The sequence below is a fragment of the Amblyraja radiata genome, chromosome 6, assembly GCF_010909765.2.
Source record: "Amblyraja radiata isolate CabotCenter1 chromosome 6, sAmbRad1.1.pri, whole genome shotgun sequence".
Lineage (NCBI taxonomy): Eukaryota > Metazoa > Chordata > Chondrichthyes > Rajiformes > Rajidae > Amblyraja > Amblyraja radiata.
In genome coordinates, this window is record NC_045961.1 from 74900159 (window position 1) to 74928028 (window position 27870).

The 27870-nt window shown below is 42.8% G+C and overlaps 1 protein-coding gene across 12 annotated transcripts in view; it reads right to left on the reverse strand.

Annotated features, from left to right (window-relative positions):
• Positions 1-27425, reverse strand: part of LOC116974495 (LIM domain only protein 7-like) — a 214372-nt gene extending 186947 nt beyond the window's left edge. For 2 of the 12 annotated variants that reach the window (XM_033022990.1, XM_033022989.1), the window contains exon 1: positions 26648-27232. In XM_033022990.1, coding sequence (XP_032878881.1) covers positions 26648-26713 — 66 coding nt within the window. In that variant the 5' untranslated portion in view covers positions 26714-27232. Of the gene's footprint in view, positions 1-26647 lie in introns of all 12 variants that reach the window. The other 10 variants (XM_033022987.1, XM_033022986.1, XM_033022995.1 and 7 more) reach the window with 8 other exon arrangements.
• Positions 27426-27870: the final 445 nt, after the last annotated feature.

Here is a 27870-nt window from a genome sequence, read left to right on the forward strand (position 1 = left end):
ATGCTTCACCAGCTCAATTCTGCATTGTTCACACTAGCTTTAATATCACATAGACTTCCTCTGTGACTTCGTACTGTGGAAACTTCCCTTCTGTGAATAAATCACATTAAGTTGGATGCTTATATTCTCTACAGTAGCTTTAGACTTGCGAAAATAACTTAAATGAGCCCTTTCATGTTAACAGTTCAACCGTTTTTCCAGTTTACTTTGACATACATGTGGTCGATGGCTTCTGTCTGTTGCAGCTATTCATCTGGGGTGGGGGAGCAGGGGAAGGAGAGGCTGGGGAGGTGGGAGTAGGAGTTATTACTTGAAATTACTTGGAGGTGCACATGAACCTCTGCCACATCTGGGCTCCATGGATAGAAGTGATAGAGGTGGCGACTTCTATCGGGTGCGGACGTCGAAGGATGAGAAGCCGAAGCACAGAAGTGGAAGTCAAGATACCGAACGGAAACGAGGGCGAAAAGCCAAATAACCGAATGGACACGACGCCTGAAAGGATACGAACCCGAACTGACTCCGGGGGCAGGATTTGCCTGAGACCTTGTCAGCGATTGGTCCAGACCCCACGTCCATCACATCACTGGCCGGGGGAGACGGGATTTATAATTTTCCTTCGCCGCTTTTGGACTTTGCCGAATATAAAATAAAACCCAGTGTGATTGGATTGCAGCGGCTTGGGGTCATAGAGTGGATTATATTTGTAAGCGTTGATCTACCACGGTGCTTGGGGTTAGGAGGCTGGAATCTCTCTATCTATCTCTCCCCCCCCCCCCCTCTCTCTCTCTCTCTCTCTCCCCCCCCCCTCCCTCTCTCTCTCTCTCTCCCCCCCCCTCCCTCTCTAACTCTAGGCATTCCCAGAATCATTTGCCGTTTTACAAAGACAACTGCATCTGCAGTTCCTTCCTATTGAAGAATGGCCCAAAACAACTAATCCATTCCCTCCACTGATGCCGCCTAGAAAATTAAAAATCCCCCCCACCCTCCCGTCTCTCCCGGCCAGTGATGTGATGGACGCAGGGGTCACGACCAATCGTTGACAAGGTCTCGGACAAATCCTGTCCCCGGAGACGTCATGTCCATTCAGCGGCTTTTCGACATCATGTCCGTTTTGCGTATTGTCCTTTCGGCGTGGAGTCCATTTGGGTTTGTATCCTTTCGGCGTCGTGCCCTTTCAATTATTTGGCTTTTAGGCGTCATGTCCGTTCAGTTATTTGGCTTTTCGGCGTCGTGTTCTTTCGGTTATTTGGCTTTTAGGCGTCGTGTCCCTTTGGTTATTTGGCTTTTCGGCGTTGTTTCTGTTCAGTATCTTGGCTTCCACTTCTTTGCTTCAGCTTCTCGTCCTTTGACGTACCGTCCGGGTACCGATTTCTATAGGTGTTACATCCCCATGCCCATGGAGTGGGGAGTGGGGTGGGGGAGGGAGAATTGAAGGGATGAGAGAGTGATTGTTTCAGAAAGTGGGAAGATGTAGGGATGGGAAAATGTGAACCGGTGGTGGGATCATGTAGAAACCACCAGATATGCTGGAGGATGCATTAGATACAAAGGCTGGTGAGATGAAAGGTGAAGAGAAGCAGAACTCTATCCTTATTCCATCTGGGAGGAGGGAGAGTACAAAGAGGGGACACAGGTGAAAGCTCCATTCTCAACAACAGGGAAGAAACTACATTTACCAAAGTAAGGGACATCTCAGATGTCCTAGAATAGAAAGCTTCACCTTGGGAGCAGATGCAGGGGAGACGGAGAAGTCAAGAGCAAGGCATTCTTCCAAGAGACAGGTGGGAGGAGGTGTAGCCAAGGTAACTGTGAAAGTCAGTGGGTTTGTAGTAGATGTCAGTCAATAGTCTGTCCCCTGTGTTGGAGACAGAGCAATCAAGGGGAGAGAGGTGTCAGAGATAGTCCAAGTGAATTTGCGGGCAAGGTGGAAGTTAATAGTCAAGTTGATGAAATCGACAAGATGTGCAGAAGGCAGCCCCAATGAAACCGTTGATGTTATAGAAAACGAGTGGAGAATGGATCCAGCGAATGCTCATCTCCCACCCCTGCCATCCCCTAGTCTAATTTGTCCCTTTTATCCACCCTCTTTTCCCTCTCCACTGTCCCCTTCCACCCATATCCATCCCTCTGGCTTCACACCTCTTTGTTTCGTATCTAGCACTCTCGTCTCCTTTTCACCGAGCTTTTGTCACTTACTCCACCCATCTGTCAAACAAACACACTCCCGCCCCAAGCCACCTCACATGTATCCACCTATCCCTTGCCAGGCTTTGCCTCACCCCCACCTCTCCTTTTCAGCTTTCTCCCCTCTACTCAGTCTGAAGGGTCCTGACCAGAAACATCATCCGTCCATTCCCTCCACAGTCCTGACCGGAAACATCATCTATCCATTCCTTCCGCAGATGTTGCCTGACCTGCCAAGTTCCTCCTGCACTTTGGTTTTTGCTACATAAAAATCAATCCTGGTATTATTGATAACCAAAATATCAATTGCTTGTGGAAGAGAATTCCGTGTTTGAATTTGGGAATTTAATTGAGAGATCCTCTTGTAATGCAAATTGAATTACAGTGCAAGAGACCCAGGTTCGATCCCGACTAAGGCTCCTGTCTGTACGGAGTTTGGACATTCTCCCCGTGACCACGGTTTTCTCCGGGTGCTCCAGTTTCCTCCCACACTCCAAAGATGGATAAGTTTGTAGGTTAATTGGCTTCAGTAAAAATCGTAAATTATCCCTAGTGTATAGGATAGTGCAGGGTGAACGATGGCTGGCGCGGTCTGTTTCCATGCTGTATCTCTAAAGTTTAAAGTTTAAAAGGGTGCAGGATCTCTAAGATTTCCTCATTTCCAAGTACTGGGGAGTGGACTGTATAATCTGACAAGTCTGCCGTTTCAAAGGAAACCAGGTTTTAAAAATAAACTCTTGACTTCAGTATGAAGGAAAATCATGGTCAGTTCGGGAGATATTAAAAGGCTGAAAATCTACCACCTACACAAATCCATGGTTGAAAGAGGCGGCTGTTAATTACAGTACCCCAAACAGCACACAAATTCTTCCGTAATGACAAGGAGCATGCAAATCCAATTGGATATGAATAATAAAGTGGTAGTGGCATTTTGAAGGCTTTCAAATTGGATTTTTAATTTAGATTCCAGAAATCAAAGGTTAGCGTAATTTTCTAAATTTGTTCTTAACAGATGTATTTTATTTGATTCTATAATTCTCAAATTATACAGCTCGCAGCTTCATGCTATTAAATGCAACGCTAAATACAGAAGCCTAAATTTTCCACTAGTGAGCATTTCAACTTAGAACCACGTCAAGTCATCGTGCAGGGGGGGGGGGGTTCCTAAAATAGCAATATGGTACTGGAAATATCTGGATGATTTTAAAAATGTTTTGACTACAGAAAAGTTGGAATTCTGTTCATGTATTGATTATTAATATCAACATTCGTTTTTCCCCCTCACCTTAAAGCCAAGTCCTCTATCCTTTGTCATTTCCACACTGGGAAAAAAAAGTTCCTTTAGACTTCAGAGATATGGCGCGGAAACAGGCCCTTCGGCTCACCGAGTCCGCACCAACCCCATACACCAGCACTGTCCTACACACTAGGGACATTTTTTACCGTAGCCAATTAACCATCATCTTTGGAGTGAGGAATTTGATGCACCCAAAGAAAATCCACATGGTCACAGGAAGAAAGTACAAACGACGTAAAGATAGCACCCATAGTCCAGGATCGAACCCGGGGTCTCTGGCGCTGTAAGGGAGAAACTCTATCACTGTATTACTTCAGTTTACCCCATCTCTCATAATTTTATATACTTCTATCGGGTCTCCCCTCAGCCTCTAATGCTCAGATTTATTTATAATGTTGGAATTTTGAGCGGTGTACAAATAAAGTTGGAAAGATCGCTCCCCATTTAGACTAGGGTGCAATTATCCCATGGAACAGTGGGGGCTTCAACAGGAAACTGCCATGATAATGTGCACTCAATAAACTGTTAGCATTCAGTACTGGCTCATTTTTTCCATGTACATTAGTGGCATCCAACTGGGGAAAGAATGGAAAGCATTATACTATAGGTTTCCTCTTGGCATCAAATAATGTCAGGGATTTGCCCCAAGGCATCAGATTTTTTCTTCTAAAATAGATTTTAAATAGCCAAATTTATAAATATTCTAAAAATATAGCACAGAGGAAAAACAATCAAAGTGTACAGGCAACTGTTTTGCAATCAAGGCAAATTATTGAGAAATTTGCTTCTTTGTTCCTTGAAAAAGAATAATCTGAACATTTTCAAATTGAAGAAATAAAGCGCTATTTGTATTATTTAGAACAACCAAACTATGTCAAGGTGAATGGAATAGTTCTGATGTGATTTATGTTGTAACATAAAATAATGGGGAAATTAATATACACACAGCAAATTCCCAGATTTAATCATGACAATTGCAAATAATTAGGTGTGTGCACTGGTCGGGAGATAAACATTGGCCACTAAACACCAACAACCAAAATGTCACCTACTCCTTTTCTCCAGAGATGCTGCCTGACCCACTGAGTTACTCCAGCATTTTGTGTCTATCTTTGGTATAAACCAGCATCCGCAGTTCCTTTCATGTTATCTTTCCTGTTTCTTGTATCCACTTAAGAGAGATTTCAATGCCCATTTCAATTCAACATTACTAACAAAGCAGATATAAGAAACTGCAAATTGCACTGTACCTGAATTCGTACATGTGACAATAAACTGACCTTGAAACCTTGAAATACTGGAATCTTGAACAAAGAGCAAATGGCTGGCAGAACTCAGTGGGTCAGACAGCATCTTTGGAGGGAAATAAATGGTGACACTGAAGGTTAGGACACTTCTTCAAACTGATTGGGAGTGTGGGGGGGGGGGGGGGGGGGGGGGGGGAGGGGGGGTGAGAAGAAGAAAACTGGAAAAGGATGTGCGGATAGGATAATAGGTCGTTGCCAGCAATAGGTAGTTGCAGGTGAAGGAGGGCCATTGTCAGATGGGTGGAATATGTGACAAAGACTGGAGGTGAAAAAGAAACAAAAGGCTATCAGTTAACTCATGTATTGTGTTTTTTTATATATAATTTATGATGCTTTTATAAGTAATATACTAAGATTTTATGTACTTTATGATATTTTTTAATATGCAATACATTTTTATGTAATGTTGCCCCTTGTCTGGACCTCAAGTCTGTAATAAAGTTTATTATTATTATTATTATTATAGTTAATGAAAGGAGTGAAATATGAAGCTAGAAGGAGGGATATGGGTGCAAGGGGAGGGGGATAAAGAGAAAATATGAGACTTGGGGATGGGAGATGAATGTTCAAAGGAGCGGAACGGAGCAAGGTGACTGGAGCAGTGCTGCCAAGTTTTGACAGGGCATTTCAGTTTTCTTGTACTTGAAAAATATTTTGCTGACGATATCAGTATTTTTACGCTGTTCCATTTTGCAGAAAAACATTTTTTTTTTAATGTGCGGTCATACCCATGTATGAGTACAAGAATGCATAACTTTTTTATAGTTTATTTGTAATACAGTTTATTGTGTATTATATGTCATTGCTGCTTTCTTGCATTTGTCCAGAAGTTTACCATTGAAAGTCATTTGGTAGGAACGTTTCCCCATGGCCTGGGGAAACGTTAAGAGGCTTGAATCTCTCTATATCTCGTACTTTCTCGCTCTCTCCCTCTCCTCTCCCTCCCACTTCCCATCTCTCTCTCTCTCCCATCTCTCTCTCTTTTTTTTTTTTTTTTTTTTTTTTTTTTTTTAAATTCCAAGACTTTATTCAACACATCAAATAATACAACAGATCACGTCATACACAAAACGAAATTACATTATACCAAGTGTCATTATAGTACAACATTACAATCATTATTCACAATACTCTCAACCCCTCGCGGTGACCAGCGCCCACGGAATACCTCCAAAGTCCCCGTGAACACCGCATGTTCCCTCTCCAGGGACACACGTGCACGGACGTAGGCCCGAAAGAGGGGCAAGCAGCCGACCCTTGCCTGACCGTCCATCGCCTGCTGCCTGGACCCGCGTATGGCCATCTTGGCCAGGCCCAGGAGTAGACCGACAGGTAGGTCCCACCCTCCCACTTGGCTCTCCCCACAACCTGCCTTGTGTCCAAACACAAGAATCGTAGGACTAAAATGTAACCAGAACTCTAGCAACAACCCCTTCAGATATTGATACAGGGGCAGTAGCCTCTCACACTCCATATAAATGTGGAACACGGTCTCTTCCTCGCCACAGAAAATACAGGCAGCGGACGAGTCCGTGAACCGACTCAAAAGTTTGTTACATGCCACCGCTCCGTGCAGCACTCTCCACCCCAGGTCCCCAATGTAAAGGGGGACCCATCTCTCTCTCTATCTCCATCTCCCTCTCTCTCTCTGTCCCACTTCGGCATTCCCGGAATCATTTGGCGTTTTGCAGACAACTGCATCTGCAGTTCCTTCCTATTGAAGAAAGAACGCTGGCCCGAAACAACTCCTACAGGCATGATATTCACCTCCAGAAAAAAAGTAGGAAGTATTGGCCAGGGATCCAGGAGGCCCGTTAGGCCCCCACCCAGTGGGGGGGGGGGTCAGGGGGTTCCAACATTTTCAATACATTGAAAGTGATTCCCAAGCTTTCGCTGGTAGTTTACATAACAGAAGCTTAGAATTTTTCCAACACATAACCAGTAAAATAACCCCCAAAAGATAAATATTTCATGAAATAAATGACCATAGCTAAAAAAATCTTTATGAAAAATGTTACCTAAAATGTCCCTTTGCCTAGCACTGTGTGCAAACAGCACAGAAAAAGTGTTGGCTGCAGCCATCTGCTGCTTCAGTAAGGGAAGCTGGTCGGTGATTGGCTGCAACGCCCCTCGGAGACTGCGTCAGATTGGCCGCCGAGTAACCAGTGCATTATGTGATTGGACACAATGCACTTGGAGACAGCGGCTGATTGGACGGGAATTTTAAGAGAAGCTGGTCGGTGATTGGACGTAACCCCCTTAGAGACAGCGGTTGATAGGCCACCAAATAATCGGACAACAAAAAAAATTTGACAAATAGGTAAACAACAAAATCGGAATTCCGATTTAAATCAGAACAATATCATGCCTGATCTGCAGTTCCTGCCTATTGAAGAACCCTGGCCCGAAACAACTCCTAATCCATTCCCTCCACAGATGCCACCTAGCCCATTGAGTTCCTCCAGCACTCTGCGTTTTTTATTTAACTCTGAAATTGAAGATAGTCTCAACCCGAAACGCAGAGCTGCCAAGTTTTGTCAGAGCATTTCCGTATTCTAGCAACTCTGGAGAGAAGGAATGGGTGACGTTTCGGGTCGAGGCCCTTCTTCAGACTGAACTGAACTCTCGTCGGTGAGAGTACTTGTGATTGTCTGAAGAAGGGTCTCAACCCGAAACGTCACCCATTCCTTCTCGACCAGAAACGTCACCCATTCCTTCTCTCCATAGTTACTCCAGCTTTGTGTGTCTATCTTCAATTTCAGAGTTAAATAAAAAACAGAGTGCTGGAGGAACTCAGCAGGCTAGGCGGCATCTGTGGAGGGAATGGATTAGTTGTTTTGGGCCAGGGTTCTTCTTCAATAGGAAGGAAATGGATGCAGTTGTCTTTGCAAAACGCCAAATGATTCCAGGAATACCGAGGTGAGAGAGCGAGAGCGAGCGCGCAAGAGAGGGAGGGAGAGAGCGAAAGACAGCGGGGGGGGGGGGGGGAAGAGATTCCAGCCTCTTAACCCCAAGCACCGTGGCAGATCAATGCTTACAAAAATAATCATCCAGATCTTGAAATGTAAAATACTAATAGATTTAATCTGCTATAATTTTTAGAGGTATAGTATGACTTTTCATACCCTTACATTTGCTGTCGGAAGGGAGAGTGTACGCTGGCGCGGTTTAGCTGCCGCTGCTCTCTCTTCACATTGTGTTTTTGATTTTTTGTCTTTGGATCGAATTCTGTCTTTAATTTGTGTATTGGTGATGTCTTTATTATTTATTTTACTCCGACTATATGTTTTTTTACTCTTGTTAATTTCTGTAAGGTGTCCTTGAGACTTTGAAAGGCGCCCGCAAATAAAATTTATTATTATTATTATTATTACATTTTTTAAGCAGCAAGATCTTGTCAATTTCACCGGGTTATTACTTTTCCATTGACAAGTGGTATATAGGGTGCTGTTCTACTTTGCGTGTGGCCTCACTCTGGCAATGAAGGCAAATGATAGAAAGTCAGTGTAGAAGTGGAATTTAAAGTATTTTAAAACAGGGCTCTTCGGCTGGGCAAGTGCTCATCGAAACAGTCGCCTAGTTTGCTTTTAGTTTCGCTGATGTAAAGGAACAATAGACGAGGTTTGAAAGATACACATGAACCTCTATCTTACCTGGAAGGGCTGGTGGGGCCCCTGGATGGAAGCGAGAGAGAGAGAGAGAGAGAGATGGAGGGACAGGGTTACATCTCTTGTGGCTGCAGGGGAAAGTGACTGGAGAGGAAACCTTCTGGTTTTCCAGCACAGCGAGATAGAAACATAGATAAATAGGTGCAGGAGTGGGTCATTCAATATGATCATGGCTGATCATCTAAAATCAGTACCCTGTTCCTGCTTTTTCCCCCATATCCCTTAATTCTTTTAGCCCTAAGAGCTAAATATAACTCTCTTGAAAACATCAGTGAATGTAGCCTCTACCTACAGCCTTGTCTGTCATTTCTATCTTTTTTTTAATTTTCAGTTAGTCCAATGTCTGTTTTGGGGGGGAACTTTTACTTTTCTATGTGGGGGAGGGGGGCAGGGTAAGGGGGAAACCGTTTCCCAGTCTCTTCCTGGCGGGGACGCGACTATTTCTCCGAGTCGCGTCCTCGCCCCCCACCTCACGGCCTACCAGCTGGATCGGGGCGGCCTTACCTGCCGGGGACCGGGAACCGGACCGGGGCTGCTACAGCGGCGGCGCAGCGCTGGAGTCACCGCGGAGCGGGCGATGCCTACCTGGGTCGCCGTTTGGAGCTCCGGAGCGTTGGGCCGCTGCTCCAACATCGTGGAGCTCTGGTGCGGAGAGCTTCCAACGCGGGCGGCGCTGAACGTCATCGTGGAATCCTGGGGCGCCTTGCAGAGGGTCTACAGCAGCAGTCTCCACCCGGCGCGGCCTGCGGACTTTGGAAGCCGCCGACTCCGGTAGGAGGGGGCCGACTCTGTGTCCACGCCGCTGAGGACGTCTCGCAGCCCCGACGTCGGACTTACAACACCCCGGCGAGCGGTCCTGGACATCGGGCCGCCCGTAGCTGCAACTGCGGAGGGCTTGGGGAGGCCCTGACCACGGGGAACAGTGGAGGAAGAGACTGACTTTGGTGCCTTCCCACACAGTGGGGAACTCTGATTCTGCTGTGTGGGGATGTTTTATGTTAAATTCTATAGTGTGTTGTGTCCTTTATTTTTATTGTATGGCTGTATGGGAATTTCATTTCACTGTGCCATCTGGCACATGTGACAATTAAATGTATCTTGAATCTTGAATCTTGGAAGGATCGGTGAGAGAGGACCACAGGCTAGGGTCCTTCAGCTGCTGGAGAATGAAGACCAGTGTCCCATGGGGATACCTCTCATACAAGGGAAGGGGTATGTTGGTCGGTGTGGGCTAGTTGGACCGAAGGGTCCCTTTCCACGCTGTATGACTATTATCCCATGGGGCCAGTAAAAAATGGCATGATGTCTAAAGAAAAATGCTAACACTACTGAAGAGAGACACAAGATGCTGGAGTAATTCAGCGGGACAGGCAGCATCTCTGGATAAAAGGAATGGGTGACGTTTTGGATCGAGACCCTTCTTCAGACTCTCAGTGAACCAGTCTCGACCCGAAACGTCACCCATTCCTTCTCTCCAGAGATACTGCCTGGCCTGCTAAATTACTCCAGCATCTTGTATCTTTCTTTGATGTAAACCAGCATCTGCAGTTCCTTCCTACACATTTTGTCGACCAACACTACTGGGTATAACACCAGCAATATTGGGCGTAGAGCCGCACTAAGAATGCACAAAGAGCTTTTCAGTTTTTGGTTTTGTATATTTTTTAAATTACAACTAAATTTCAATTTAGAAATTTTATAGAATTCTACCCCCCCCCCCCCTCCCTCTCCCCCCTCCCCAAAGATGCTGCCTGACCCTCTGAGTTGCTCCAGCACTTTGTTTATTAGTAAAAGGCATACCACAGTCATGAGGGTGTAACATCATATATAGCCCTACATTAAGTGATATTTATTTCTGTTTACTGCAATCCTACATGAATTAATCATTCACTAATTACTCCCACACAATACTGTGCAGCAATAGGACTCAAGGTTTCAATGCCAATGTCAATACAATTCACCAACACAAATAGGAACCAATTCCCAGATTGACATTCGCATATCTTTAATGCAGAATTCATGGTATCTGCTATAATCATCAAATAGGGGTCTCTGCTACTTTAGTGGGAGACATCAAAAACAACAGCAAAAAATGCTTTATACAAAGTCATCCTTGGTGATTAGCATAACTATACCACAACAAAGTCCGTTGGCACATCCACTGACAGAGCAAGTTACATCTTAAGAAAGACTGAAAGCTCTGAAAGGCAGCACACTGACCCACACCATTGATGTGAACGTCAAAGGGCCATGCCTAACAAAATCAAATGTCTCATGTTGTTGGCAAACGAGATAGGTTGCTATCCCACATAAAAACAGTCCACATCAATCCATTGGTTAAGCTCAGGGCAAAACAAGTCATGCAACAAGCAAATTTGATAATAGTCTGATCATTATTCCCAAATGCTGTCTGCATGCCTAGGCTTTGTCTTGGCATGGCTACGTGCATACAGTTCACGAATGCCATTAATTGCAATCTAATCATGTGCAACCTCTACATTTTTAAATAGTCATCGACACAGTAATGTTATTAGCAGACACAGTCTCACAACATAATGAGAGATTTGATTTTCTATTGCTTTACAAGCTCCGAGATGGATTCTTAGAGCAGCTTGTAATTGAGCCGACCAGAGAAAAGGCAATTCTGGATTTAGTGTTGTCCAATGAACGAGATATGATAAGAGAACTAGAGGTAGTGATCATAATATTATTAATTTTAATCTGCAATTTGAGAAGGAGAACGTTAAATCGGAAGTGTCAGTGATGCAGTTGAACAAAGGGGACTAAGAAGGCATGAGAAGGGAGCTGGCCAAGGTAGACTGGAAAGGGATCCTAACAGGAATGACAGTGGAACAGCAATGGCAGGAATTTCTGGGCATAATCCGGGAGACGCAGGATCATTTCATTCCAAAAAGGAAGAAAGATTCTAATGGGAGTAGAGCAACCGTGGCCGACAAGAGAAGTTAGGGATAGAATTTATGGAATTCCCTGCCACAGAGTGCAGTGGAGGCCAAGTCACTGGATGGATTTAAGAGAGAGTTAGATAGAGCTCTAGGGTCTAGTGGAGTCAAGGGATATGGGGAGAAAGCAGGCACGGGTTATTGATAGGGGACGATCAGCCATGTTCACAATAAATGGCGGTGCTGGCTCAAAGGGCTGAATGGCCTCCTCCTGCACCTATTTTCTATGTTTCTATGGTATGGTGGCGCAGCGGTAGAGTTGCCGCCTCACAGCGGCAGAGCCCCGGGTTTGACCCCGACTACGGGTGCTATCTGTATGGAGTTTGTTCGTTCCTCCGTGTCCTCCTTGGGTTTTCTCCGGTTGCTCTGGGTTCTGCCCACACTCCAAAAACATACAGGTTTGTAGGCCAATTGGCTTGGTAATGTTGTAACTTACAGAAGGTTGCTGTGTTCAATAGGTTGCTGGTACTCACACATTACATGTAAAGTGATTTGGAATGTCTGACGCTGTAAAAGCCACAACATGCAAATCTTCATACAAATTTGCTTGAAATAAATGCACATTCTTGGTTCGAAATCAGGTGTTAAGCAGATGACAGTATTTCACTCAGAAGCTCTCTTATAAAAAAGTTATGCAATTTCATTAAAAAATTAATTGGGAGATTGGAACTTGGAATCAAATGGCTACCATTAGAATGGGTGTCATGCCAACACATAGTAGATATAACTGAAACCAAAACTATATGCCAAAATATAAATACGAAATTTACATTGACACACCCACGATAGGAAGGCAGTCCATTATTTTGCATCATATATTCAAAACTGAAGAGGAAGTACTGCATAAATTATAACAATACAGCACAGACAATAGACAATAGACACAGGAGTAGGCCATTCGGCCCTTTAAGTCAGCACCGCCATTCAATATGATCATGGCTGATCATCCCCAATCAGTACCCCGTTCCTGCCTTCTCCACATATCCCCTGACCGCTATTTTTAAGAGCCCTATCTAGCTCTCTTGAAAGCATCCAGGAACAGGTCCTTCAATCATGACCTCTGCACAAACTATGTATCAATCCAATGTAAACTAATCCCACTTGTCATCATGTTCACTATATCCCTCCATCCCTACCCGTCCATGTGCTTATCTAAATACCTTTTAGAGGTCATTATTGCATTCTATATTCAATAGTGCCAAAATCTGTTGCATGATCAAGTGAACATATTCAACAAGTCCACAAGTTAGCTTCACTCTTTCCGAAGGAACGAGGCCAACTGGTGATGTACTCAATACATTAGATATTTTGCGGATACTTCTGATTATTTTGCTGTAACAGGCATCCGGGACGTGGATGGTAGTAAGTTTTCCACTCGATGAAAGACGCACTTTGCTCTGCCTTAAACTTATTGGCCTTTCAGTGTAAGGAATCATCCACAAGTGAATATTTTTAATTGGCACATTCCAAGGTGCTGAAGTATGTGCTGAGAGATGCACTCTAGCTTGGAGCAGCTACTACAATACGTCTATGGGGAAGGACTAAAGTCTGCTGCCACTGGACTCGGAGGGGTTGTGCCCTGTGGGATAGCTTCTCAAACACATCCGGGTATACTATTTTATGAGGAAACATGAATGGCATTGACGCATTGTACGAGAATGTATTGACTTGATGGTACAATGAATTTAGTGAAAGATGCACACCGATTGCATTTATTGCAACTGATATTTATTATGATACTGCTTGCACTGATATTTATTATGAATAAAGTATACTTTGATTTTTTTTTTTTAATCCCTTGACAATGTTTGCATACTCGTAACACTTGGTTCAAAGGAAGACCGGTGGCACATATGCAAATCTGAGAGCACTACTCATGACTGGGCCAGTAGTACGAAGGTCCACATTAGTTTGTTTCATTCGGTATAATAATGGAGTTTCAAACGAAATTTGCCACTGAACAGATGGCACAAGATGCCTTGAAGATAAAACAAAAAAGTATAAACTCTAAGATGGTGGATAAGAATGAAATTTTTGAAAAGGAGACAAGATGGGAGAGGAAAGAGCTGTTTTACAAGAAAGAAGTGACTAAAGATAGTCAAAGAAGGTGCCATGAGCTATTTCTTGCCATCACCACCTTATCTTGTGCAGGTTGGAAAATACAGCTGGTTGGGGAGGCAAGCTTCCAAGTCTCGACCCAAAACATCAAATTATCTCTTTACCTCCACAGATGCTGCCTGTTCATTTCAGTTCATTTTCTTTCAGTTCATTTCTTTTTGTACTTGGCCTGTTACAGGTGGGGAAATTTAGCCACTTCCACACTCGGGAAACCCGATATGACGAAGGACAGCAGAAGATACCACAACAAGTCAAATGCATTAAGTCACATCACAAAAATCTGCAGCCGTGGGAAGGACCAGCGTGTAGACTTGCTGAATCGTGTTTCTTGGCATCCAACAAACTTGATGAATATAAATATAGATCTCTAATATGAATGTAGTATTTTCTCCAATCCATTGATTTGTGCTTCGTCTCTGCTGCAGCTTTAAATAATATACAAAATAAAATACCGCCCTTCTATTCTGGTGTGCCAAATATAAGCTTTTAATTTGCATTTTGTTAATAATGATCCAAGTTTCAGGTTTAGTTGTACATGTGTGCCAGCAAATATCTATTCTAATGATGGCCAGCAGAGTCTCTGGAACCAGAAGCCAACGTATAATGTTTATTTTCTTCATTGGTTCCCAATTAATTTGTCAAACAAATGAGAAGAACACAAAACAAGAGCCACATCGCAAACGCGGTAATTTTCAAAGAAGCTGAAGACAAGACGATTGTAGACACAGTGCGAGGCAAAGGCAGAGCAGAGACTATGGTCGACATAACACACAAAGTGCTCGAGTGACTCAGCAGGTCAGGCAGCATTTCTGTAGGGGATCGACAGGGAAGGCGACTTGACCATTCCCTCCGAAGATGCTGCCTGATCAGCTGAGTTACTCCAACACTTTGTGTTTTACTCACGATTCCAGCATCTGCAGTTCCTTGTGTCACTATAGTCAAGATGATTGGGTGGCTTAACGTCAAATGGGATGCACGCTGGAGAGATCGGGTTTACAGTGAGCAAAGGATAGATGGTCAGCATGGAAGATGTTGATGTGTTCAGACACGTAGATTATTTAATCCCAAGACTGCCAAAGCTGGTGATGTTGCCAAGGCAGAGTAGAGTTGACATGGTAGGAGAGGGAATACAGTATTTAAGGCCCGGCATGCATACTTTAAACTTCAACAACATCCTTCTACAAAGCTATCCACCTCTCCACCTAAATAATTTCCAAAAATTGTTTTCAACCATGGAAATATAAGAAAGCAAGATATCAGAAGCTGGGCAAGGATGAGGACATGGGCTGATGGAAGCAGCAACAAAAGCAAAAAGGAGGGGGAAAACAAAATAACAGTGTCGGGGTGGAGACCAGGAGTTCCAGGACTGGGCTGGAAATCTATGGCCTCAGCATTAAATTAGATTGGATCGGGGACAGGGGGAGGGGAGGTGGCAAGGATATAGGTTATTATTATACAGAAATTTGCAGGCCTCAGGAACACCTGATCGACATTCATCTACAATCTGGTCAGAAGGCTCTATTTTCACACTGCAAAAGGCACAAATCAAATTGGGAGCTCCAACAGGAAGTACCCAAGTGAATTTTCCTTTCAACACAATATAACCTGGAAATTACCACTAACAGGTTTAGGTTGAACAAAACGTCATCTATTTTGCCAAAAAGTGATAACATCGAGGCACATTCTTTGGAATGGTTGCAAGAAAAAAACCTATTACAAATATTTCCCTGCAAGTTTTGGTTATCAAACTTCCAAATAACAAAAAAACTACATTATAAGGCAAAATAGGTTAAACTGTAGCAGGCCACAGTCACTTACTAATCTTAGACTGTGGTTGAGTTAGATTTGTCAGTTGCGGCTTTAGAATGATTGATTTCAACTCAACCCCAAGTCATCTGCACACAAGGAGTCCAAATAATTATATTCAAGAAGTCCTACAGCATGTAACCAACCGAGTTTCAGCTGAAACTGAACACATTTGCCAAATACCATCATTGTACCATATTTCTTGTTGCATATTGTTGGAAGATATACTTCTAACTTTGCACTGACTGCATCTTGGAAAATAGTGGCTTATTGCTCTCCTTTCTGAGAATCGAGCCCAGTGGGAGATGTTATCAGTGAATTGCAATAGACCGTTCAGGTATGATGGTAAGATCGTGTCGTTTCTGCCTGACTGCTTGGGGAGAATCAATAGAGGTAACATGTCAACAAATAGTCTGTAGCAGGCATTGGATAGCATCCAGAAGCAATAACATGGGTCCATTTCTCATCCTTGTGTTAACTGGCCCACCACATCAGGTAATAGTGCTATTATGACAAGAAATGTATTGTAAAAGGCAAATGTATTTTTGGACCCATGAACAACACAGAATATTTAACACAGGCTGCAAACCTAGAAACTATGGTGAAATAAATTTCTACATACCAATACCACATTTCAGAAGAAGATTTTAGAAACATAGATAATAGGCGCAGGGGTAGGCCATCCAGCCCTTCGAGCCAGCACCACCATTCAATATGATCATGGCTGTTCATCCTAAATCAGTACCCCGTTCCTGTTTTCTCCCCATATCCCTTGATTCCATTCGCCCTAAGAGCTATACAAGTACACATACAATAAGTATTGCAATATATGCTTAACACTGGTGACTTAGGACTTATTGTTTTAATTCTGAAGGACCAAACAGCTTCAGTAGCCAATAAATAAGCTGCTGAAGGATCTCAGCAGATCAGGATGCTGCAAGATTCCAGTATCTGCAGTTTTGTATCTTAGTTTTAGTGGCCAATAAAAATCAAAGTGTTTAGAAAACAATCAAAAGCAGCTAATGAAATGGCTGTCTTTTATATAGGGAGGACTGTGATAGGAGGTGGCAGAAACTACTTCACACTATAAAAGGATCAGTACTTGGACCAATGGAGTATTACAAAGACCAGATCTTTGAAGAAAAAAAATGAAATGGAGGCAATGCAGTATAGGTTTACTGCAAGGATTAAAGGTGCTATTCCAGAGATCTTATTCACTTGGATTTATGAAGGACTGATTTGATTAAAGTCTTAAAGATTTTATGGGAAACTGGGATTTCCACTGGTTCGGAAGTCTAGGATTTGAAGCAGTCTAAAAATTTGAGCCGTGCTTTAGTGGTGAAGCTGGGGAAGGTTGGAATTCACTTCTCTAAATGGGGGTTGATGCTAGTTCAAATAATACTAAAATTAACTACTCTCAGCTGGAAGAGTTATATTTACTTATGAGAATCAAACCAAGAGAGCATTGGGTGGAGGGTGGAGAGGGATGAGTACTGATTTTTCTCAAATACTGCTCAGTTAGTCACCTCTTTGCCTCAATGTACAACTACTCACAAACACAACCCACAAGGATAGTTTTGATGCTTCAAACTGCATCAAAGTGTCACCACAAGACTATCAACAATCACCTGTGCCAAGAGCAGTGAGGAGATAAAAACCAAGGACATTTTCACATTTGTGAAATTTCAGCAAAGACAATATGAGGATTTATAAAAGTTGTGAGTGGCGAAACATTACGCAAGTAGAATGGAAGATTGCAGTTTAAAATTAACTATGAAAGTCTTGGGGGGTAAAGGTGCGAAATACCAAAGGTTAATTAAGCAAGTTCTGGCTTGATATTTAAAAACACACACGTGATTGAATTAAGGTCACACAACAATGCCATAATTCAACTGTTTAAGAAGGAACTGCAGATGCTGGAAAATCGAAGGTAGACAAAGATGCTGTAGAAACTCAGCAGGTGAGGCAGCATCTATGGAGCGAAGGAAATGGGCAACGTTTCGGGTCGAAATCCTTCTTCAGTCTGAAGAAGGGTTTCTACCTGAAACATTGCCTATTTCCTTCGCTCCATAGATGCTGCCTCACCCGCTGAGTTTCTCCAGCATTTTTGTCTACCATAATTCAACTGTCCAACTTTTAACTTGCACATTTGTTCCATGGAATTCAAACTGCAATGAAAACTCGGTTGGGAAAACTGAGTAGCCAAACTTTAACATCTAAAAGCAGAAACAGCTAACCCATTCCTTCTGAACATTCAGCTTGAAAGTCGAATGTGCCTCACTGTGCCAATACAGAATTGCTGTCGCTCCGGTTTATGTCCTCTGGAAGTATAATTTAATAGAAAACGTGTGAAGGAATGTTTAACTTAAACAGCACTTTGTCCAAGAGCAACATCGCTTCAGCTGCAGCTGCAACAAAACTCTCCAAACTCAACAAGTGTTTTTATAGCATGAAAATTCTGCAGAAGTTCCAAAAAAATGTAGGAGTGTGATTTTGCAAAGACTCACACACAATGTTACTCGTTAAACACTTACGCCACTTGCTTCTGGTTATCTTCCAATAAAACCTTTTGGCAAGTTATATATGAGCAATAATGGGTAACAATTTGGGGTTATTTCTGGAACTCTGCTTTTCAACTCTCACTGGATGTGGCATTCTCTATAAAGCTTTTGTAAATTCAACATCATGCGTGGCAGCAACGGAAAGGAAATCTAATCACAATATTTTTACGAGGGAAAATAAAGCTCACTCTTTGTTGGCAAGTCCAGGGCCCCCAATCAATTAACACAAACATATTGTATTTAAAGGTTCAAATTCAGACCAGTTACAAAGATGGGGGAAATTATTTACAAAGACAGCAGGATTAGAATGACACAAAATGCTGGAGTAACTCAGCGGGACAGGCAGCATCTCTGGAGAGAAGAAACAGGTGACGTTTCGGGTCGAAATTCAGGTCTCTCCAGAGATGCCGCCTGTCCCACTGAGATACTCCAGCTTTTTGTGTCTATCTTCGTTTTAATCAGGCATCTCCAGTTCCTTCCTACGTAGTAAGGATTACATGACAGCCCCACAGATGAATTATTTGGCTCGTTGAGTGCACCGCCAGAGAAGCAATTCGGATTTTAAACCAAAGATTGTACATTTAACTGAATTTAGTCAGGGTGAGCAACATGCTCGGAACAGGAGACGAATATCATCATTGCTCCAAAGTCTTAAATTCAGCTGATTAAAGTTTCATGTTAGTAGAACACAATTCACTTTTATTTGAAGCAGTAATTACAAATAACAGTAATGCTCTATTGATGCCGAGGTAGATTTTTACTTTAATTGAAACGATCACTTGCACACAGTTTTGATAAATCCTTCACACTTGACAAAAAAAAGTGAAGATTTCACTCACTTTCAGCAACAGCTTTAGGTTATTGTGACCTCTTACTGCTGTGGAGACATACTGTTATATTGGTAACGGGTAGGAATTAGCTCTTCCTACTACCTGCATATTATTTTCATCTCAAACCTTTTAACTCACTTTGAAGAATGTCTAACATTCTGTAATGCTAATTCACGTTTCCGCCAGAATGGCTTTACATCAGCAGTCTCGGGGACATGATGACACAGCTGATGGTTTCCTCCCACATCCCAAAACCTATGCAGATCAGTAGGCTAATTTGCCATTGTAAATTGTCTCTAGTGTATAGGTGAACCTCAAGGAAAGTTTCGCGGGAATGTGGAGAGAATACATTGGATAGCGTAGACAGGGATGCCGACTCAGAGGCCAACTCCATTATCTCTGCACAATGGACCTAGATCCATTCTACAGGACATTAAAGAGATGAATAAAAAGATAATTCAGCAAATTGCTTTGGTCTTTTTAGAAGAAAATACTATTGGCAATTCTATCGTCCCAAAACTGAGACAGTTAGCCTGTTACTCTGGTGTGTTTGACACTGAAATGCATGGAATGCAGTTGTGATGCAGCCAGTTGGCACGCAAAATCCAACGATTATATTATAATGAGAGATTTAACGGATGAATACTCTTGATACATAACCTAGTGCATTGGGACGTAAAGATTGTCATTCATTTTCTAAATCCAGTTAGAAACATTTAAAAGTTTCCCCATTGTTCTGCACTCTTTAACTCTTTCCTGGAAGCTTTCCCTTTTCCCCCACCCCATCCCTTTACTCGAAAATGCATACCTCCAGATACAGGGACAGTTTATTCCCAGCTGTTATCAGGCAACTGAACTATCCGGTCACCAACTAGAGAGCGGTCCTACGCTACCACCTACCTCATTGGGGACTCTCAGACTATCTTTAATGGACTTTATTGATCTTTATTTTGCACTAAATATTATTCCCTTTATCCTATATCTGTACACTATGACGGCTTGTTTGTAATCATGTATAGTCTTACCACTGACTGGAAAGCACACAACAACAAAAATTTCACTGCACCTCGGCTGCGGAAGGCATCACGCATACTAAAGGACTCATCTCATCCCGCACATCACTTGTTTGCCCTTCTGTCCTCAGTTTCTACCCCAAGGCCATCAACACTCTGCACTGATCACACATAGCCAATATTTTGTACTGCCAAAACACTAAACTGTGAAACTTCGCACATTCTGACTTGACAACGTTTTTCTTGCCGTTTTTATTGTTTCCATTGCCATTATTATTTATCTGTTACGTTATAGCTCCGCTCGGGCAGTGTGCCTGAAATTTTGTTGTATGTATTTACAATGACAATAAATGTGTATTTATTATTATTATTATGTGACAATAAACTAAAAGATAAACATCATTATTCTGCAAGCTCTCAAGATAGTAATGTACTTCCTGGAGGTTAACAGATGTGCCAATGTCCCATTGCATTGGAACCACCCTGCAGATGTTATTACTCTTATAGTGGAGTCACTGCGTACACGGAAAGTGTCAAGGGGTACTTAAAACCTGTTCATTTCTGACTGTTGCTACTTTCAAGAGAAGATCTTCGACCTTAAGTGGTACATCTCCTTCCGAAGATATAGACACCCCCAAACATTCATATCCACATTTGGGAGATGGCAAGGACAGATGGGATAGATTTGCCAGAATCTATGGGGCTCCAGGAATCTTCTACCAGGTGGGAATGGGACACATTTGCATCACTTCTCTCCCCAGCCTCCAAGCCGCAACAAAAGGGGACTGGGTTGAGCCAAGCAGAACTGAGAGCACCGAGCAGACTCGGTCAATTCACTGACTCACTGGGGTGGGCTGGTACCTCTCTTCCTATGTCGGCTTACACTCCCATCACAGCTCTTACTGTGAACCTCTCCCATGCGCTGTTCTTGTTCTTTTCTAACTTACAAACAGCTCAGGTTAGAGACATTTCCAGGGAATTAAACCATGATGGAACCTGGGGACTTCCTGGAAACTCTGTCTCGGTCAACCAGCTACTACCCGACCTGATGAATACTTCCTGCTTGTATTTCATTCATTCCAGTACAACTTTGTCAAGCAACTCAGAACAACTTGACATATAGTGCCCTCCATAACATTTGGGACAAAGAGCCATCATTTATTTATTTGCCTCTGTACTCCACAATTTGAGATTTGTAATAGGAAAAAAAATCACATGTGGTTCAAGTGCACGTTGTCAGATTTTAATAAAGGCCATTTTTATATATTTTGGTTTCACCATGTGGAAATTACAGCAGTGTTTATACATAGTTCCCCCCATTTCAGGGCACCATAATGTTTGGGACACAGCAATGTCATGTAAATGAAAGTAGTCATGTTTAATATTTTGTTGCATATCTTTTGCATGCAATAACTGCTTGAAGTCTGCGATTCATGGACATCACCAGTTGCTGGGTGTCCTCTCTGGTGATGCTCAGCCAGGCCTATATTGCAGCCATCTTTAGCTTATGATTGTTTTTTTGGGGGCTAGTCCCCTTCAGTTTTCTCTTCAGCATATAAAATGCATACTCAATTGGGTTTAAATCAGGTGATTAACTTGGCCACCCAAGAATTTACAGTTTTTTAGCTTTGAAAATCTCCTTTTTTGCTTTAACAGTATGTTTGGGATCATTGTCTTGCTGTAGAATGAACCACCGACCAATGAGCTTTTAAGCATTTGTTTGAACTTGAGCAGATAGGATGTGCCTATACACTTCAGAATTCATTATGCTACTACCATCAGCAGTTGTATCATCAATGAAGATAAGTGAGCCAGTACCTTCAGCAGCCATACATGCCCAGGCCATAACCCCCCCACCACCGCATTTCACAGATGAGGTGGTATGCTTTGGATCTTGGGCAGTTCCTTCTCTCCTCCATACTTTGCTCTTGCCTTCACTCTGAAATGTTAATCTTTGTCTCGTCTGTCCACAAGACCTTTCCCCAGAACTGTGGTTGCTCTTTTAAGTACTTCTTAGCAAACTGTAACCTGGCCATCCTAATTTTCTCGCTAACCAGTGGTTTGCATCTTGCAGTGCAGCCTCTGTATTTCTGTTCACAAAGTTTTCTACGGACAGTGGTCATTGACAAATCCACACCTGACTCCTGAAGAGTGTTTCTGATCTGTCGGGCAGGTGTTTGGGGATTTTTCTTTATTATAGAGATAATTCTTCTGTCATCAGCTGTGGAGGTCTTCCTTGGCCTTCCAGTCCCTTTGCGATTAGTAAGCTCACCAGTGCTCCCTTTCTTCTTAATGATGTTCCAAACAGTTAATTTTGGTAAGCCTAAGGTTTGGCTAATGTCTCTAACAGTTTTATTCTTGTTTCTCAGTCTCATAATGGCTTCTTTGACTTTAATTGGCACAACTTTGGTCCTCATGATAAACAGCAATAAAAGCATCCAAAGGTGATTGAAAGACTAGGTGCTGAGAGCCCTCTTTTACCTGGTTTAAGGAGGCAATTAAACACACCTGAGTAATTACAAACACCTGTGAAGCCATGTGTCCCAAACATTATGGTGCAGTGAAATGGGGGTGCTATATATAAACACAGCTGTAATTTCTACATGGTAAAACCAAAATGTTTTAAAAAATCTGGCAATTGTGCATTTTAACCACGTGTGATTTTTTTCTATTACAAATCTCAAACTGTGGGGTACAGAGGCAAATAAATAAATGATGGGTCTTTGTCCCAAACATTATGGAGGGCACTCTAGGTGGTGTAAAAAAACCTTACAGTTGACCTTTGTTACACTGGAGAAAATTGTTTAGTGTCTTCCTCCCCAACTTTACCCAATACCCGATCCACATGTTGTGGATGACAAATGTGCTTTAAATTCGACCAAAAATAAGCTCCACTGAAATATCTCGTGAAGCTGAACATCTGCCAGCTCTCCTGTTGCTTTGGGGGAAACTGGGAGCGAGTTCTGCATCCTGAGTGCCAGCTGTGACTTAATTGATAACACACTCACTCATCAGTTTGAATAGTTCCTGGGCTTACAAATTGAGCATCAAAATCTGGGCAAGGACTTTTGTGCTGTATTGTCAGAGCTGCCATCTCCTAAAAGATGTTAACAATGTTAAACTAAGGCTAATCTGCTCACTGGTGGATGCAAACAATCTCATGTCACTCTTCTGAGGACACCAAGTGGTGTTATTTCTCATGTCCTGGCCTGTATTTATCTCTCAATTAGTATTACTGAAAGTGATTATTGTCACACCCCTGTTTGTGCAATCTTGTTTTTTGCACATTGTTTGCCTTTTTTCCTGCATTAAAATGATCAGTTATACTGCAGAAAATAGATTCGGTTTCATGGAGTCATGCAGCACAGAAACAGACCTTTCAGCCCATCGAGTTCACAGCAGCCATTCAAGAACCCAGTAACACAAATCCTACAGTGCTCTCATTGTAGGATGCTCCTCTATAATCTTTGGTAGTAGCTACTGTGAACCCACCCCACCCCCTTCATTCAAGAAATTAGAAACAAAATAGATAACCAGAATAGATAACCAGGGCATGTTTTAGCTCTAAAATCCAAGAATTTTATTGGTGTCCAATTATAACCAAATTATGCAGCACAATAGGTATATTTGTAATTGCAATTATATTATCCAATATATAATTATCCAATAATTATTGGAAGTATAATGCCTCAAGTCTTTTGGAACAAAGATATGTGTAAGTAATAAAGAAACGTAGGAGAAACCGATTGGTGCAGCAGGTTGGGTTTGTGCATCAAAGCTCGAACGACCTGGCTTCAATTCTGATCTCTGATGCTGTCTGTTTGGATATTCTCCCTGAGACTGCATGGGATAAGAGCGCATGTTTCCTCCTACTTCCCAAAGGCATGATACCTGTAGGTTGATGGGTCAAAGTACCCCTGGTGCAGGTGGAAGGTAGGACAATTACAGGGGAATGATGTCATAAACCCAGAAGCCACTGCTCTCTGCAGCCTTGCTACATACAGGACTTATGGATACTAAAACCAACAATACCCTTTGTTGAAATAAAGTCAGTCACACAAAAGAAACAAAATGTTTCTTAGGAGCTTTCCCAAGGGAAAATAGTGACGACAAGCATAAAACAAGAGATTATGTATGGTAGACAAACAACAGCTTGATCAAAGAGGTAGGTTCAAAAGGAAGAGAGCCTGAAAAGGAGGCAGCAGAAGTGAAGAGGCAGAGGAAAGGGAAGTCCAGAGATTTGGACCTTTGCAGAAAAAGCTTCGACAGTCAATGGAGTAATTAAATTGAGTCCACATTTCTTGTTTCCTTATGACAGGGAAGGAGGCCATTCAAGTCTTTGAATCTCTGCTGGCTCACAGAGCCATCTCATCAATCTCATTTCCATAGTTATTTCCATGTAAAATATTCTCTCACACCTGCTCATTAACAATATACTCCCTCCCCCACCCAATTCTCTCACCACCCACCCAGCCAAAGTTTCCCACTGTTATTTAGAATGGCCAATTAATCAAATAACCAGTATGCCTTTGAAGTGTGGGAGGCGAACCCACACGACAGGAAGAACAAGCAAACTCCACAGACAGCAGTAGTGCTTGTCAAGACTGACCTCATCACACTGGCCAGCAGCTCTAACTGCATTCTCTTAATTTCAATGAGCAACTTGACTGAGACTTTTGAAGGGGTGATCAAGAAGATCGGTGAGGGCAGTGCAGCACGCATGTACATGGACCTTAACAAGGCCTTTGCCAAGGTAGGAGCAGAATTATGACCTTCGGCCCATCAAGTCTACTCTGTCATTCAATCATGGCTGATCCATCTCTCCCTCCTAACCCCATTCTCCTGCCTTCTCCCCGTAACCCCCGACAAGCATCTATCTATCTCTGTTTAAAAATATCCATTGACTTGGTCTCCACCGCCTTCTGCAGCAAAGAATACCACAAATTCACCACCAAAGGTACCACATGTCTGGAAGAGTCAAGAGTGTTTTATTGTCATATGTCCTGAAATAAAACAATGAAATTCTTACATGAAGCAGCACTACGGATGTGTAAACAGAAAACTCTGGTAAACCCGAAATAAATAGCAACAAAAAATCTGTTAACTCACTCACTTGCCCACCCACCCAGGGCAAGACTGCCAACTTGTCAGTAATAGGTCCATTGATCTCTCAGTTCCCCCCCCCCCCCCCCCTAAAAACATTAGAGTAAGCAAGACAGTGACCCGAGTCTAACTTTGACCTCAGGTGCTGTCAGGTGACGTGTGTGAGGTCTGCACATTCCCTGCGAATGCTTCCCGTTTCCCTGCACATTCCAAATATTTGCTGGTTTTTAAGTCAATTGGCCACTGTAAATTGCCCCTCATTTAGGTAGATGATAGAATCTGGGGAAATAGGTCACAGGGAAAATTAGTGGGAGAATGGAATTGGATTGTAAATTGGATGGATGCCATTAATAAAAATAATAATTCTTGGCATTCTCGTCCAACATTAGATTACCTGGTCTGAACTACACTGCCATTGGTGGGAGTTTATTGTGTACAATTTGGCTCCTATGATTCCTACATTTTACCGACACGTCAAAAAAGTATTTCATCCCTTGAAAACAGCTGTCAACCATTGTGAAAAGGATACACCTTTTGAAGCTTGCATCCTGAAAAGGCGGCACAACAGTGCAGTTAGTAAAAACCGCTACCTAGCAATGCCAGAGACCTGGGCTCAATCCTGACCTCAGGTGCTGCTATGTGGAGTTTGCACATTCTTCACTCTGGGCACTCCGGTTTCCTCCCACATCTCAAAGTCCTGCAAGTTGGTATACTCACTGACTGCTGTAAACTGTCCCTAATGAGTAGGTGCGTGGTGGTATCCGAGGTGGGCTAATAACAAGGCAAAAATTTAAAAATGGATTTATGTAAAATGGGTGGTTGATGGCCAGCATGGGGTCGGTGTCCCGAAGGGCCTGTTTCCAAGCTGTATGATTAGGACACTAGTATTGGTAGAAGTGCAAGTAAAAGCAGTTGGCTCTTCCTTAACCAATACTGTAACTCTTGCTCAATTCCTGAAACTCTCCTATCTAGGAGAAACCCAAAATAATAAATCTATTGCAATCGAAATCCCACACCCTTTAACATTAGAAATTGCAATCGATTTATGACTTGTTTTGCCAATAAATATAATGCCTCACATATAATTGAGCGGTGATTCCTTTAGTGAAACTATTTACTTAGGTGCGTCAACTTGAGACATTTAGCAATAATGTTGGTATCAATCATCCTCCTTTTCAAATGATCTCAGTTACCTGAAGGAGTAACATTTCGAAAGCTTTCTTTAATTACGTGTTCTCTGTGCAGTACTGAGCCCAAACAAGCAGACGTTGGCGTTTTACAATCTTCCCCACTAATCTCTCTCTCTCTCTAATTCCCAAAGCACTAACTTCACAATAAACTTGACATCGAAACCGCGGAACAAAAGGGAAGGAATAAAGCGGCCGCTTCCAAAAATAAACCCCGCAGTTTACTTGTAAACCTGGCCCATTTGACGCACACAAAGCAAAATCTCAGCACATACCTAGAAGGAATAATTAATGTCCCTGGGGGATTCGTGGTCCAATCGGTCATTCAGCCAATGGGAAAAAACCCAACAACCACAGTCACTCAACTCTCAGAAGCTGTTTCCAAAACTAAAATATGCCTTCACGAGTAAATGATTTAGCAGTAGAGCTACCACAAAGAATGTAGCATCAAGTTTGATAGTCAAACTTTGACTCACTTTCAAATAGTTTCTCAGTGTGCTTAACTTAGAAACAAAATCCGCCAAAATCGGTAAATATCTTTTTTTTCTTTTAAAGTACCTAAATATATTTAATTTTAAAAATATGCATATCGTTAAAACCGTGAACCCACCTCAACCCAGCGTTGACCCTCTGCAAACGCCAGCACATTAGAATCCGACTGTCCCTTCCTCTCCATTTCGAGGTATCAAACGATTCTTTCTTCTTCGAGAGTATTGGTGAAGTAGCACCTTTGCTAACCCACAAGGTTGGATCAGACGAAGAATGAACACGCAGTGAAGAGAATGCGGCGATTTAACAGCCGCTGGGCTGCGGAACGGCGCTGTGAATCGCTGCCAAGTGAACTTCACGAAGGGGGCGAGGGAAAGCTACCACCAATCTTGCTTGTTGGATGTGTGATGTTGTACGGTCTGGCTTCTCTTCGCTCCTCCTTCTGAACCTCGCGGTGTCTCCAACACAAATGCCAAGTGTTCCCACTCTATTCCACCTCCCAGCGTTTGCAACACCGGCCACGGGCTCTCCTCCGCCTAGATCCGCCCCTTAATAAAGATTTCAACGTGGAAAAGGGCAGCAGCGACTAAGTTCCCCTAAAAGCTTGTACCTGCACCCATCACTTGTTGCATTGGGAAAGCAATACTGGTAACTTTGCAGACTGCTTGGCCAGTGGGCTGACGCTGGCCGGTACCAACAATATTCAGACGCTCTCACTCTCCTGCCCTACACATCATCTCCACTTCCTGACAGCCTTACCTGCGGATCTCAGCTGGGCCATTGGCTCCGCTGAACAGTTCCGTTGACTCTAATCAGCCTGTCAATACAGCCCAGATATACACACACGCAGAGTCCGGTAAGAAAATAAACTTCTCACCCAGTAGAGCACTGTGAACCCCCTTCCCCCCCCAACATTTGTGCAACGCAATCCGTGTTTGAAAAGCCATTCATTGTTGCAAGCGGAAATGCAGCCCCATTTACAACTATTCAGATGCAAAGCAAAACGAACTGCAGCCGGAACTTTGCACTTACATTGTTGCAGCGAAAAACGATTTCATCTTTGCACTTACCTATCGTGAAAGGGCGACGGCTTTGCTTTTCTGGTCTGACTGTGCATTAGGTTATTCTCTTTCCCTGATCATCCCAATCACAGAATGGGGAAGTTTCTTATCAAATTTCCACATCTGTCCTGGTGCCTTGCGGATGTGGTTCGTTCAGTCCTGCCTTTAACCCGCTGAAAATATCCACTTGTTACATTGGTGTTTCTTTAAATGTGCCTTACAATTAGGTTTCCAAACTACGCCCTGGCTGTTGAAGGACCCCATTGGATTTATAAGGGTTTGC